The sequence below is a fragment of the Cynocephalus volans genome, chromosome X (assembly GCF_027409185.1).
Source record: "Cynocephalus volans isolate mCynVol1 chromosome X, mCynVol1.pri, whole genome shotgun sequence".
Classification (NCBI taxonomy): Eukaryota; Metazoa; Chordata; class Mammalia; order Dermoptera; family Cynocephalidae; genus Cynocephalus; species Cynocephalus volans.
The window spans coordinates 128102267-128119041 of NC_084478.1; the positions used below are offsets into that span (position 1 = coordinate 128102267).

General features: G+C 37.3%; 1 protein-coding gene across 1 annotated transcript; it reads right to left on the bottom strand.

Moving 5' to 3' along the window:
* Positions 1 to 16190: 16190 nt before the first annotated feature.
* LOC134367589 (RNA polymerase II subunit A C-terminal domain phosphatase SSU72-like) lies at positions 16191 to 16775 on the bottom strand. Its single transcript, XM_063084331.1, has one exon. It carries the CDS (start codon positions 16773 to 16775, stop codon positions 16191 to 16193), a length of 585 nt encoding a protein of 194 aa, XP_062940401.1.

Genomic DNA, 16775 nt, shown 5'->3' on the forward strand with positions numbered 1-16775 from the left:
AGATTATTATCCTCTTGCTAGCATTCTGGAAATAGAGTGGGGAAATCGATTTGCAAAAATGGTCTTATCATTCATTTCGTAGAGGATCTTTTATTTAACTTTTGTGTTTTCAGTAATACACCTCTGCCCTCAAGTGTGCTTGGGACTCCCCTGCCTATCCTTCCCCAGTGTGGTCGTTTGGTTTTATATTTGAGAGGGTAAATTGCCTGGCTGATTGGCATTTGGTAGAGGACCTGGGGGTCTTATTCTTACACATGTTTTTGACATAATGTTTTTGTTTTTAGCTTTACTTTCACCTATACTCCCAGAGGTACCAGGAAGCAGAAATGCCTGAGCACTTACGGAGGGCCGTGTTTCACTTCTCACCGCTAGGGTAGGACTCACTCACCTTTGTCAGGTCTGCTAAATCTGTCACATCTTTTAGCCGTCAAATTTCCAAGTGTTGTTAACATTGTATCATCACTAGTTATATCTAGTTATGTTACAGGATGAGTTAACATAATTTTCTTTGTTTTCCTTACTCATCTGTGGTAATTTTTTCTTTGAGGATATTTAAAAAGATTGAGATTGAGGCAGCTACCATTATTATACAGCAATCCACAACGTAGGACTTCCCTTTTGATGGGTATTGCATTGTATGAATGCATCACAATTTATCCAAAATTTTTACAGTTTTAGAAGTATAGGTTGTTACTGATTTTTGTTATTAGAAGCAATGATACTATTGATTTTATTGCACATATATCACTGCTTACTTGTGGGGGAAGCTCTTCTTGATGCTTTCTTTTTTAAATTGCTGGATCAGAAGGTCTGAACTTTTTTATTTTAATAAATATCGCCAAATTTTCAGCAAAATGGCTTCACCAGTTTGTATACTCATGTACAGTATATGTTAGTGCCTATTTCTATACCCTCATAAAATGAGGATGTTATCAACTTAAAAATTTTCCAGTAAAACGGGGGGAATTTATTCTCATTTTATTTGTCATCTCCTTGGTAACAAGTAACATGGGATTTACATTCATTTAATTATAACATGTTTAACTTTATTATTTTACAAACTGTTTGTATCCTTTCCTCATTTTCTCTAATTGTTCTTTTCCTTAAAGATTTATTGGCATCTTTGTGTTATAGAAATTAACCTTTTTCATTTATATGATGCAATTGCCTTCTCTCAGTTTGTTATATGATTTTCTGCCTTTGTTTTGTATCTTTTGCCATGCGATATTTTTAATAGTTGTGATGAAACCTTCCATTTTTCCCCATAATGTCTTCTGGATTTTAAATGCTACCTTGAAAAATTTTCCCAGCACCAAGCTTTGTAAAGATAGTGTCCTACAAAGTTTTCTATTATTTTTATCTACTAATATTCTAACTAAAAATTAACTTTCAAGGTTTTGGCAAGAAATAGGTGGCACACTAAAATTAGAATAGCTCTGGGAATGTTTAATAAAGGTAATATTGACAAACCTGAGGGCAGGGTGTAGAGAAATGACAGAACAATGCCTTACCTCGAGGCTAACACCATTCACTGCAGCGAGGCTCTGTTACCACTTCTATGCTAAAGCGATGAAAAGGAGAGAAAGCTGGGTAGGTAAGGCAAGCTGAGGGGCGTTTGACTTGGTCAAGGGACACTGCCAGTCCGTGGCAACCTTCGGAGAAGGTGCAAGGCAAAACAAAATAAATAAGTAAATAAATAAATAAATAGGGATAAATCTCATGTCAATCATACTCTTCCCTCCCCTAATCTCCTGCCAGAAACCAGAGAGCAAGGGAGGTCACTGAATTAATCAGTATAAACTAGCCTCCCAAGCAAGGTGCTCATGGGGTTAATTACAAGGAATTTTCTTACCTGATCAGTTGTGGGAGGTGTCTAGAAAGCCCTAAGTCCACAAAGCATGAGGTCAGGAAGGGAAGATCCTAAGAAGGTGGAACTCCTCAAATGTTAGGTGAAAAAAATTGAAGGAGGTCCAGGGAAAAGGCATAGCAATTGCAGGACCAGCAATTACTGCGCGCCAACCTTGCGCGCCAGCAAAGCCACAATGACAAAGTGAGTGTGAAGAAATATCTACAATTTTTCTTCCTTTCTGCTGCTTGGAGTTTCTGCTCTCAGGGAAGGCTTACAACATCTTTTAAAGGGCTTCCATCGGATTAGGACATGCCCACTTAGGATAATCTTCCTTTTGATTTACTCAACAGAAACTGGTTAGAAACTTTAATTACTACTGCAAAACCCCATCACGAAAGCACCTAGATTAGTGTTTGTTTGAATAATTGGGAGAAGGTGTGCGTATGCTGCAAAATGGCTACGGCCTCCCTTCTCTCCAATTCTTATTTATTTATTTATTTATATATTTATTTATTTATTTATTTATTATTTATTATGAATATTGATGAGATGCAAAGCTGATTGTTCCCCCTTCTGAGCATGATGTGGTGGCCAGATTCATACTGGGGGCATATCCATTACCAGAAATTACTTTTGTACCCTTTGTCCCCTCCCAATTATCCCCCATCCCCCCTCTCGTTCCCCTCTCCCCTCAACTCGAATTTGTAGCCCTAGGAATGTTCCCCTCCCTCTGTTGGATCACGGCACTACTGTGGTCTTTCTTTCCTGCCTTCTTTTCTCTCTTAGTTCCCTCATATGAGTGAGCACATGCGGAATTTATCCCTCTGTGCTTTGCTTGTTTCACTCAACATAAGTTTGTCCAGGTTCATCCAAGTTGTTGCAAATGGGAGTATTTCATTCTTTTTTATGGCAGAGTAGTAGTCCATAGTGTATATATACCACAGTTTCCTTATCCAATCATCCATCGACGGGCATTTAGGTTGGTTCCATATTTTGGCTATTGTAAACAGAGCTGCAATAAACATGGGAGTGCAGGTATCCCTTTGACATGATGATTTCCATTCCTCTGGATGTACACCGAGAAGAGGGATTGCTGGATCATATGCAAGATCTTTCTGTAGTTGGAGGCATAACTCTGCCTGACTTCAAATTATACTGTGAAGATGTTGTAACCAAAACAGCATGGTGCTGGTATAAAAATAGACATTCAGACCAGTGGAGTAGAATAGAGATCCCAGAAATCACTCCTCAGGCTTATAGCCATCTGATATTAGACAAAGGCAACAAAAATCTACATTGGGGAAAAGACTGCCTCTTCAGCAAGTGGTGCTGGGAAAACTGGATATCCATATGCAGAAGAATGAAACTAGATATGCATCTCTAACCATACACTAAAATCAACTCGAAATGGATTAAAACCTACGTATAAGACCCAAAACTGTAAAATTACAAAGGGAAAATATAGGTGAAACACTTCAGCGTTTATTTCCGGGCACAGACTTTACGATCATGAGCCTGAAAGCACAAGCAGTAAAAGAAAAAATAAACAAATGGGACTATATCAAACTAAAAAGTTTCTGCACAGCAAAAGAAACAATCAACAGAGTGAAAAGACAACCTACAGAGTGGGAGAAAATTTTTGCCAACTATGCATGTGACAGGGGACTAATATCGAGAATATACATACAACTCAAGCAATTACACAGTAAAAAAAATAAATGACACAATTAAAAAGTGGGCAAAGGAGCTGAAAAGACATTTTTCAAAGGAAGGCATACAAATGGCCACCAGATACATGAAAAATTGCTCAACATCACTAGTCATCAGGGAAATGCAAATTAAAACCACATTGAGATACCACCTCACCCCAGGTAGACTGGCTATAATCAAAAAGATGGTGAATAACAAATGCTGGCGAGGGTATGGAGAGAAGGGAACACTACTGCACTGTTGGTGGGAATGTAAATTAGTACAACCATTTTGGAAAACAATTTGGAGGTTCATTCTCTCCAATTCTTATGAGGGAATCCCTATCGTAGCTCACAGCAGAAATTCTGGGGAGTGTAGGTAGTGTAATCAAGTTGACATGATAAAAATGCATCTGGTTGGGTGTATAGTAGGATGTAGAAGGGTTAAATGTCACCCAGAATGGCAAACAGAAGCTAACAAGCATAAAATACGTGCTTATTATTTTAAATTGACAAAACGTGTACATATTTATTACGTACAACACGATGTTTTGAAATATGTATACATTGTGGAGAGGCTAAATCAAAGTTAGGTATTGCCTAGTGTAGAGAAAGTGAAGAAAAATGGGCAGGGCCCCTCCGATGTTCAGAATCTTGCCAAGCATTTGATGCAAATACACACGTGCGCCCAGGTGTTTCTTGGTTATTGTCTAATGTAATTGCCCATGTGCACTCAGGTGTACTGGGTTATGGACTTAGGTATAAACGATCAGTGTCTTTGATCCAAGATGCCCCCCACCCCTGGGATGCCCTGGAGGAGGGGTACAGGGAGGCCGCTACTGCAGCTGGAGGCTGTTGCTGCCAGGGCCCCTGGGACCCTCCGGGGGCCACTGCTGCTGCTACTGGAGGCTGCCATAAGCCTCTGCTGCTGCTGGAGTCTGCCATAAGCCGCTGCAGCTACCGCTGCTTCCGCCACCACTGCCGCAGCCGAGGACTGAGCTCATGTCATTTGCCAATGGCTCCCAGGATCTTTCCCAATTACCTAGCGTGGACCTGCGTGTGAGGGGTCTTGTGAGCCAGCCTGGCATGTGAGGGGTCTGGTGACCCAGTCTGTACAATGGGGTTAAAGGGTCTGAGCCCTAGCCCTGACAATACAAATGGAAACTTATTATAACTAAAATAATGAAACTTTTTGGCTTTAGTTATGAAATACATAGCCATACAATTAGCGTAGCTGTTGCCTCAGCCCTGACAAGTGGCGTAGTTGTGTAGCTTTATGACTAGAGATTATTTTATAATATTATGTAAGTATACTTGCATTCCAGGCTAGGAGTTTGGCTTTTTGCTTTTTTAAATTCAGGTACACATGTAAAATTTTAATTGACTGTCTTTTTAAAGCATTTAATTTTTTTCATTTATTTTCATACATGTTCATGCTATACAACATGATGTTTTGATGTATGTAGACATTGTGGAATAGCTAAGTCATGGTAATTAACATATTTGTTACCTCATATCCTTTTTTTCCGGCAGTGAGAACACTTAAAATGTACTCTGTGATTTTCAGATACACAATATATTGTTTTTAACTATCGCCACCATAATGTTCAATCGACCTCTTGAACTCATTCCTCCTCTCAAACTGGAAGTTTATATTCTTTGGCCAACATCTTTCCAATCCCCCACCTCTCCCTTGCAATCACCCTGGCCCCTGGTAACAACCATTCCACTCTCTGCATACTGTGTCTTTCTGTGTCTAGTTTATTTTACTTGACATAATGTTCTCCAGTTTTATCCACATTGTTGCAAATGACAGAATTTCCTTCTTTTTAAAAGGCTGAACAGTATTCCATTATGTATATATACACTACATTTTTTGTACCCTTTCATCTATTGTTAGACACTTGGGTTGATTCCATATCTTGGCTATTGTGAATAATGCTGCAATGAACATGGAAGTGCAGATATCTTTGACATATTTATATCATTTCCTTTGCATATATAACCCACAGTGGGATTGCTAATTCATATGATAGTCCTATTTTTAGTTTTTTGAAAAACTTCTATACTGTTTTCCATAGTGGCTGTACTAATTTACATTACTACCAGTAGTGTGCAAAGGGTTCCCTGATCTCCACAACACTTTTCTTTGTCTTTTTAATAGTAGCCATTTATAACAGGTGTGAGGTGGTATCAAATTGTGGTATTAATTTGTATTTCCTTGATTACTGATAGTGAGCATTTTTCCATAAGTCTGTTGGCCATTTGTCTGTCTTTTGAGATGTCTATTCAGGTTCTTTGTTCAGTTTTTAATTGGGTTGTTTTCTTACTATGGAGTTGTTTGAGTGCCTTATATATTATAGATATTGACCCCGTGCCAGATGTATGGTTTGCAAATATGAGGGTACTTCAAAAATTTCGTGGAAAAGTAGAATTTAATGATAATAAGAATCTTTCTGTGAACTTTTTGAAGTACTCTTGTACGTTCTCCCCAATCTGTTGGTTGTCTCTTCACTCTGTGAATTGTTTCCTTTGCCTTGCAGAAGCTTTTTAGTTTGATATGATTCCATTTGTCTGTTTTTGCTTTTGTTACTTGTGCTTTGGGGGTCATATCCAAAAAGTCATTGCCCAGACCAATATCATGGCGGTTTCCCCCTACGATTTGTTCTAGTAGTTTTTACTATTTCAGGTCCCACATTTAACTCTTTAATCCATGTTGAGTAGGTTTTGTATATGGTGTGAGATAATGGTCTGATTTTATACTTCTGTATGTGGATATCAGATTTTTCTAACATCAGTTATTGAAAAGACTGTCCTTTCCCCATTATGTGCTCTTGGCATCTTTGTTGAAAAATGAATTGATTGTAAATGTGTAGATTTATTTCTGGGCTTTCTGTTCTGTTCCAGTGGTCTATGTATCTGTTTTTATGCCAGTACCATGCTGTTTTGATTACTATAGCTTTGCAATATATTTTGGAATCAGGTAGTGTGATGCTTCCACCATCATTTTTTATTTTATTGTTATAATAGTTCTATTTTATTATTAGTTATTGTTCATCTCTTACTGTGCGTAATTTTTAATGCTTTTCAAATTGAAACTTTGTAATTGTACATATTTATGGGATACAGCTTGATGTTTTGATACATATGTATGTTGTATAACTATCATATCATGGTATATAATGTATACTCCACGTCATGCACTTATTATTTCCTTATAACAAAAACATTTGAAGGCCTTTCTTCTAGCTATTTTGTAATATACGATAGGTGGCTATTAACCATGGTCACCCTACTGTACATTAGAACACCAGAACTTATTCCTCCTATTTAGTTGTAACATTTTACCTATTGAACAACCTCTCTCCATCCTCCTCTCACTCCTCCCATCTGCAGTCTCTGGTAACCACTGTTCTACTCTCGGCTTCTAAGATATCAATTCTTCCTTTTCCTTTTCTTCTTCTATTTTTTAGATTCTACATGTGAGTGACATCATGCAGTATTTTTCTTTCTGTGTCTGGCTTATTCTACTTAATATCATGTCCTCCACGTTCATCAGTGTTGTGGCACATGACCAGTCTTTTAAAATGACATTTTAAAAATGGCTTAATAGTATTCCATTGTGTATATACAACACATTTTATTTATCCATTCATCCATTGTTGGACACTTGTGTTGATTCCATATTTTGGCTATTGCGAATAGTGCTGCAATAAACATAGAGTGCAGATATCTCTTTGAAATACTTTATTAGTCCACTTTGTGTTGCTATAACAGAAATATCTGGGACTGGGTATTCTATAAAGAAGAGGTTTATTTCGATTACGATTCTGGGACAGCTACATCTGGCACGGGCCTCAGGCTTCTTCTACTCGTAGCAGAAAGTGGCGGGCAGCAAGTGGGTACAAGCAGATCACATGGCAAGAGGAAGCAAGCGAGGGAGAGAAGATGCCAGGCTCTTTAAACAACCAGCTCTCCTGGGAACTAGTAGAGTGGGAACTCACTCATTAATCCCCCCAGCAAGGGAGAGCATTAATCAGTTCATGAGAGATCCACCCCCATGACCCGAACAGCCACATTGGAGATCAGATTTCCGTGAGTTCTGGGAAAACAATACATCCAAACTCCATCGCATACTGATTTCATTGCCTTTGGATACATAAACAAGAGTGGGATTGCAGGAACATACAATAGTTCTATTTTTAATTTTTTGAGGAAACTTCATACCGGTTTTTTTTTTATTATAGTGGTGACACTAATTTACAAAGCCACCAACAGTGTGCGTTTCCTTTTCTCCACATCCTTATCAGTACTTGTTGTCTTTTGTCCTTTCGATAATAGCAGTTCTAACTGGAGTGAGGTGGTATCTCATTTTGGTTTTAATTTGCATTTCTGTGAGCTAATTTTCATCTACCTGCTAGCCATTTGAATGTCTTCTTTTGAGAAACGTCAATTAAAAGTTGTTGACCATTTTTATAATCAGGTTTCTTGATTTTTTGCTTTTAAGTTCCTTATATATTCTGGATATTAATACCTTGTCAGATGTACAGTTTGCAAATATTTGCTCTGACTATGTAGGTTGTCTTTTCACTCTGTTTATTATTTCCTTTGTTCTGCAAAACTTTTTAGTTGGATGTAATCCCATTTGTCTATTTTTGCTCCGTTGCCTGTGCTTTTGAGGACTTATTTCAAAATTCCTTGCCTGGCCCAGTGTTGTAAAGCATTTCCCCTGTTTTCCTTTATCAGTTTTATCATTTTGGATTTTACATTGAGGTCTTAAACTCATTTTGAGTTGATTTTTGTATATGTTATGAGGTAGGGGTCTATTATCTTTCTTCTGCATGTGGATATCCAATGTTCCCAGCCTGGTTTATTGAAGACACTGTCTTTTGCCCATTGTGTGTCTTGGCACATACATCAGTTGGCTGTAGGAGTGTGAATTTATTCCCAGACTGTGTATTCGGTTTCATTGGTCCATGTTTTTTTTTTAATGTGAGTACCAGCTGTTTTGGATACTATACCTTTGTAGTATATATTGTGAAGTCAGGCAGTGTGATGCCTCTAGATTTTTTTTGCTCAAGATTGCATTGGTAGTCTTTTTTTTTTTTTTTGTACTATAGGAATTTTAAGATTTTTCTATTTCTGTGAATTTTTTCACTGGAATTTTGATAGGGATTGCATGTAATCTGTAGATGAGTTTGAGCAGTATGGACATTTTAGCAATATTAATTTTTTCAATCCTAAAACACAGGGCATCTTTCCATTTATTTTTGTCTTCTTTAATTTCTTTCATCAATATTTTGTAGTTTTAACTATGAGTTTTTCACTTGATTGGTTAAATGTATTCCTAAGTATTTAATACTTTTGTTACCTATCGTAAATGCTATTTTAAAAACCTTTCTTATTAGAGAGTTCATATTTTTTCAAACAATGCTATTATGTTTTACTGGTTATGAATATTCATGAGAAACAAAGCTGATTTTTACCACTCGTGCCCATGATGTGAGGGCAAGATTCATACTGGCAGCATGGCCATTACCAGAAACTGCATTTGCATCCCGTGTCCCCCTCCCAATTATCCCCAATGTCCCTCTCCCTCCTCCTTTCCCCCCATTCCACTATCCAACCCATAGAATCTTCTCTCCCTCTGCAAGTCCAATGCATTACTGTGGTCTTTCTTTCCTTCCTTCTTTCTCTCTTAGCTCCCACACATGAGTGAGTACATACGGTATTTATCCCTCTGTGCTTTGTGTATTTCACTCAAAATAACTATCTCCGGACTCAAACATGTTGCTGCAAATGGGAGTATTTCATTTTTTTCATGGCATAGTGGTATTCCATGGTGTATGTATACCACACTTTCCTTATCCATTCATCCATCAATGGAAATTTAGGTTGGTTCCATGTTTTGGCTCTTGTAAACAGAGCTGAGATGAACATGGGAGTACAGGTATCCCTTTGACATGATGATTTCCATTCCTCTGGGTATATACCCAGAAATGGGATTACTGGATCATATGGAAGACCTATCTGCAGTTGTTCGAAAAACGTCCATACTGTTTTCCGTAGTGATTGTACATTCCCTTCTCTCCACACCCTCACCAGCATTTGTTATTCACCTTCTTTTTGATCACAGCCAGTCTAACGTGGGTGAGGTGGCATCTCAATGTAGTTTTAATTTGCATTTCCCTGATGACTAGTGATGTTGAGCATTTTTTCATGTACCTGTTGGCCATGTGTATGTCTTCCTTTGAAAAATGTCTATTCAGCTCTTTGCCCATTTTTTTACTTGGGTTATTTGTGTTTTTTACTGCATTTTTGCTTGAGTTCCTTGTATATTATGGATATTAATCTATTGTTGGATGGATGTATAGTTAGCAAAATTTTTCTCCCACTCTGTAGGCTGATGTTTCACTCTGTTGATTGTTTCCTTTGCTGTGTAGAAGCCTTTTAGTTTGATATAATCCCATTTCTTTACTTTTTACTTTGGTGCTTGTGCTTTTGGGCTCATGTTCATAAAGTTTGCGCCCAGATCTAGTTGCTGAAGTGTTTCACCTATATTTTCCTCTAGTCATGTTACAGTTTCAGTTCTTGTACTTAAGTCTTTAATCCAATTTGAGTTGATTTTAGTGTACGGTGAGAGGTTCATATCTAGTTTAATTCTTCTGCATATGAAAACTGCTATAGCCAGTTTTCCCAGCACCACTTGTTGAAGAGGCATTCTTCTCCCCAATGTAGATTTTTGTTGCCTTTGTCCAATATCAGATGGCTATAAGCCTGAGGGGTGATTTCTGTGTTCTCAATTCTAGACCACTGGCCTGAATGTCTATTTTTATACCAGTACCATGCTGTTTGGGTTACAATACCTTTGTAGTATAATTTGAAGTTAGGTAGTGTTAGGCTTCTGGTTTCTTAAACAACTACCAGTAGATCGTCCATGTAATCCAGCAATCACACTTCTGGGTGTATGCCCAGAGGAATGGAAATCATCATGTCGAAGGGATACCTGCACTCCTATGTTCCTCACAGCTCTGTTTACAAGAGCCATGACATGCATCCAACCTAAATGTCCATCAATGGATGACTGGATAAGGAAACTGTGGTTTCATACACCATGGAATACTACTCTGCCATAAAGAAGAATGAAATACTCCCATTTGCAACAACATGGATGAGCCTGGAGAAACTTATGTTGAGTGAAATAAGCAAAGCACAGAGGGATAAATACCACAAGTACTCACATCATATGTGGGAGCTATGAGAGAAAGAAGGAAGGGAAGGAAGACCACAGTAGTGCTTTGTACTTGCACAGGGAGCGAACATTCTATGGGCTACAAAGTGGAATGGGGGGAAAGGGGGGTAGGGAAGGGAAGTTGGGGACAATTGGGTGGGGGAAACAGGGTACAAATTCAATTTGTGTAATGGGTATGGAGTCAGTATGAATCTGGCCCCTACATCATGTGCATGAGGGGTGACAATCGGCTTTTTATCTGATGAATATTCATAGCCAATAATAAAAAAAAAGATCAGATGGTATAGTTGTGAGACAAACATCTTCCACTTGGTCTTTATTTTAATATGTTGTATATATGCTTATACATGTACATAACCTCTTTAAGTGCCTTATTTTTCTAGTTGGATTATAACTTTTCCAAAGATAGAAAAATATTGTATTCCGTTGTATAATTTAGAATATTTAGCATTGTATTGTTCACATTGAAAATTCTTGATGATCCCCTTTATAGTTGTTGGTTTGCTTCAAGTTCAAGTACCATATTATTACCATAAACATCGTATGACCCTTAGCATAAGATAAACAACCATAGAGTTAATTATACAATATTATTGCAATAAATAAAGCAATGTGTGACCATTCACTGAGAACTACCAATGAAACAAATGAAATATTGAAATTTTCGGATATGAAAAATTAAATTAGTCTGTTCATTTGCCATTGGCTTACAGATGTTAAATAGAGGTAGAAAAGGGGGGGGGGACTTATGAGGAACTGGTCAAAGGACACAAAGAATGATTGTGTATTGTAATGATGACTAAGCTAACTATACTGATCTAACCACCACACATTGTAGAAAATTATTCGAAATCAACCTTTTACTCCACATGTATGTATGATTAAAAGAATATATATATATGTGTGTGTGATTCCCTTTGTGTAATACTTTATTTGAAAATGGTGAAACTATGTTTTTAAAAACTCAAATAGCATTTTTTAAATTATAACAGAAATGCACTATTATCTACATATGTATATTTAGTATAAATATATATGTAATAAAATAACTATTTTTTTTAATGTCTGATTTTACTTTAAATATAATTGTCTCCTTTGTCTTTGTGATGATAACCCATTTATCCAAAAATTGGGATAGAGAGTTCGAATACACGTTGATGCAAAAATTCAGATTTCTGGATCAAAGCTAAAATTATTCTGTCAAAGCTGTTACTTTTACCTTTCTTTATAATTCTCAGGTAACATTACTTAAGTTGATAGTAATGTCTGAGCAAATAAAGGTTCACAACAGGGATGCATTAAAATCTAAATAACTAATATTAAATTACTTTCAAAAAAAATTATAAAATTGTGTAGATCTATTGAATTGTTGTAATACTATCCTCTAGTAAACCAGGGTCCCTTGGGGAGTAGTTGATTTTTGTGATGCAAATGGGAATGTGCAAGCTGGACCTATATATCTTGTTGTCTTTAAATAGTCTAGGGGTACGAGACACAGGAGCCAGTTCAAATGAGCTACCAATTGCCAAGCTGTGACAGTATGATCATCAAAGAGAGAATTATTATGTTTAGTTAAAACCAGACAAGTCTATGAAATGCCAAGCGTCTATTATGTACTCAAAGGGGAAAATTATTATTTCTTCCTTTTCAAATGACTAGTACTATCCTCAGCTGATTTTATGAGGAAAAGATGCCAGACTGACTGAACACAGTTTGTTGAGGCATTCCGTATACAGGTATGAAAAACTAACCAATGGACCTATATGAACCGTGCCATGTTCTACTGTCTGAAGATTAGAGCCACATGAAAAATGGTGTCATATATCCCTGCCAAAGGCCATACCTAGTCCTGTTCACCGCCTAAACTGTAATAAAGAACGTGCTTTACTGGATGTAAGATCCCGAGTTCTCATTTCATAGTGCATTGTTCAGCATTAACACCTCAGGGAGAGATTTGTGAGTATTTCTGACAGAGCAACAGTCAGCACAGGACCGAACCAGAACCTTCCTATATTGAAAAGGCTCAGCCCCAGCTTCAGGTTCAGTCTCCTCATGAGCAAATAAAATTAGCATTTTTAGAAAAGAATGTCCGTGTAATTGCCCTCATGTCAGGAGAAAACAATGTCCTATGAAATAACCGCTATGAATTTACCTGTGTATAACAATCACCCTAGAGGTTGCTGGTTTATGTCAGTGAATCTCAGATTTAAAAAATGCCATTCCACAGGGAAGGAGAAGAGAATTTGGCAATGCAGAGAGAAAGGGGCTCGCTACAACTGAGTGAGTACGGTAATCTTCATGAAATTGATCAGCTTCCATCTGCTTCCTGCTAACGTCTTTTTGTTTCACAAGTTCAAGGACATAAAGACTGTGCTACTGTCTTTATGGCCGATCAGTATGTTAGAGATTTAATTATCTAAATGTTGTGTCTGTGCCAATATTCCCCATAGTTCTAAAGAAATGTTCCTATGATGCAGTAACTTTCACTTGGTGTGATAATACATGTCATTCAAAAAATGTTGAGTAAAAGCTACCTTAACTGTAGTAAAAGTATGGGAGTTAACTGAATTTTCTGAGTGGGGAAAGAAAGGGCTTATGTATACTACAGATGACTAATAACACAGACAACTCCTCAGACCAAATGACAAGAAAACAATGTAGTCATATGGATCTCAATATTAATTAATCCAGTAAGAAGGAGTATGTGACATGATTAATGAATCATGGCACATATACATTAAAAACAATTCAGAACTTATCCATAATACAAGTGGTCTTCAACAAGTTCATGGAAAAGTTTGTATTATCATTTAATTGCACTTTTCCGTGAACTTTTTGAAGTACCCTTGTATAACCAGTCATAGTAATATAGAAGCTTTCATATTTTGAGACTAATATTGGTATAATTAGTCTGGGGCAATATGTTGAAAAATAAGAACTGAAATTGTTCAAGGTAACAAAATTATAGTAAAAATGATTTTCTCCTTACATCTGAAAAACGATGATTAAAATCTACTAACTATACCTACCGAAACAAAAAAACCCTAAAATACATTAAAAACTTAAATGTTTTCAAAAAGGCATTAAACGATGTATTGTGTAAGTCATATGTGTGTGTGTGTGTGTGTGTGTGTGTGTGTGTGTGTGTGTGTAAATTAAAGAATAATTTTGTTCCATCTTCGTTAAATTTAAAATTAAAGTATAGGTCACAGGTTCTTTAAAGTCCTAGGTTATTTATTATTCAAAGGGATAAGGAGGACTAAATGGAGTGGCTACGTTTGGTAGTGTGGAGAACACAATGGAAGAACTTTAAGCAAAGGGGAGTAAAGATTTTCCTTTAACTTTGAATGAATACATGATCTGTCTCTTGTAAATATAAGGACAGTTTCCATTGTATGTTTGGTCTTTAATGGTTGAGAGAGCCTGTAATATGAAATTTTTAACTACAAAGGCTATAGTCTGTAACCTCAGTGTTTACATTTATTGCAGCAACTATACTTTAAATATTTCTTATAGAAATGTGTTTGTATTTCTAAAGTTAAAAACGGTAGAACTTCAAATTTGTCATAGGAAAGTACATTTGCTAAAAAACATCGTGATAACAAACCCATTTTCCGTTACCTCGCTGGCCTTATTACCATTTGCTTCAACATAAATGTTCTCGCCTGTTAGAAAAATGTATAGACTTATAATCTGAGTTATTTTTCTACTTGTGTGTTGTTCAAATAAAATAAATGCTGTTTACAGATGCTGTTTTTCTTCACTAATGAAAGGAAAAAGTATTAGTTTTTCCACATAACTCAGAGACGAAAAGCAAAAAGAAAAAAATACAAAACACCTTAATTTAAAAGTTGAACGTTAGTCATGTTTGATCCTAGACCTGCCACTGGGAAGTGTTCACTGGTTCCGTCTACAATTCAAGTTCTGACCTACTAACATTACACACTGGGTCCTATTTCACCCTCCCTTGACATTTCCGTCTTTTCTCTTTAGCTGCCTTGCTTCCTACATCCAAAATATCATGGCATTTCTTAAAAGGCGATTCATGAATACAGACCTTACACACATTGGGTATTATCAGATTTGCGTGCGTGTGTGTATGTCTACACACCCAGTCTGATGGGAAAGGGTCTGATATATCAATATTTTTTTAAATTGTGGTAAAATACACGTAGAATCTTTAGCATTTTAACCATATGTAAATGTGCGATTCAGAGGCATTAAATAGCTTCATATTATTGTGTAAACCTCATCAGTGTCTTAGTCTGTTTGGATTGCTAAAACAAAATACTTTAGACCAGGTCATTTATAGCAACAGAAATTTATTGCTCACAGTTCTGGAAGCTGGAAGTTCCAGATGAAGGTACCAGCAGATTTGGTGTCTGGTAAGGGTTGTTCCTCATGATGGCACCTTCTATGTATTTTCATGTGACAGAAGGCACAAACAGTGTATTCTGACATGGTAGGAGGAGGAAACCGGCTCCCTCAAGCCCTTTTATAAAGGTACGAATCTCATTCATGAGGGATGAGCCCTCATGACCTCATCACCTCCCAAAAGTTTCACCTCTTAATACCATCACCTTGGAAGTCAGGTTTCAACATATAAACTTTAGATTCTTTTATTTTTTCTGGCCAGTAAGGGGATGGAACCCCAGACCTTGGTGTTAAACATCTGAATGTTAGAGGAACACAAACATTTAGACTGTAGCACTATCTATACGTGTAACTTTAAAAAATTCATTCTTAAACACAAAACTCTGTACCTGATAGCATAGTGCACAGTAGCTAGACAAGAGGCTCTTGAATGTTTTTGCCACAAAGAAATGATAAATGCACGAGGTGACTGATACATTAAGTACCCGTCTGATTATTATACAACATTATATATGTAACAAAACAACAGATTGTACCCCATAAATATGTAGCATAAATCAGAATCAACTTTCTTTCTTTTTTTTTTTTTTTTTTTGAGCAGTAGCATCCACTTACTGGACAATTCCAGGTTCTTTCCTAATAAGATGCAGCCCGAGGCTTTATTCGGGTATTTCTACAGTCCAGCCAGTTAGGGGAGAAGAAAAGGGAAAGGCAGGCACAACCACAGACGCACATATGTTGGGGGAAATGTACTATAAACCATTTTTTCTTCTTTTTTTTGGTTATAGAAAAAAAAACTCTGTTATCTATATTTTATTCATAAGTAAAAGGGGGATAGAAAAAACTTGTTTTTAATCTGGTATTTATGTATGTCTTCCCATTTCACATGTACAGGTTATTCAAGTAACAGTGCTGTCTACCGAGGCAGTACCTAAAAGCCAAAAGAAATACTAGGAAGGAAAAGTCCTAACAATTGGAAGTTCAAGAAGATACCTTCAGGAGGCTGAGCCACGAGTGGCCAGCAGCATCAGTAGAAGCACACGGTGTGCAGAAAGGTCTTGCCGTTCTTCTTCTCCAACTCCTTCAGCATCTCCTCCATCTTGTTGTCCATGTCCTCCAGGAGCTGAAGACACTGGCAGATCTCACAGATGAGGAACGCTCCAAGGGTGGCCTCTTCTTGGTTGTCCTGGATGTCCACGTTGACCACGTGCACTGGCTGGCAGGTCTCCTGTTCTCTGGAAGTGAGATGTTCTACCACCTCGTCGTAGACTCTCTCTTCACACGTGAGGATCAGATCAAACACATCGTTGCAGCTCTGGAACCTTTCTGGCCGGGGCTTGATTCTCCTATTTCTGTCCAGCATATACAAAATGCCATTGCTTGTATAGAATTCTTTGTCTTTCCTAAGAAGATCATTGTACATCTGATCATATGTGGTACTGAAATCATAAACATTCGGCTTGTGGGGTGTTGATCCTGGAAGCTTCACGTGAGTTGCTGTTCCAAAGGACCGGACATTGAATCCTCGTTTGCTGAGGACGTTGTGTGCCTCCATGCTCCGATTCTGGTTGCTTGAGTCCACCACAGCCACCCTCAGTGGTGACGACTGCAT

Bases quoted from the DNA above. Each gene is read 5' to 3' on its own strand.
- LOC134367589 (XM_063084331.1), bottom strand. From the start codon at position 16,775: ATGCAGTCGTCACCACTGAGGGTGGCTGTGGTGGACTCAAGCAACCAG.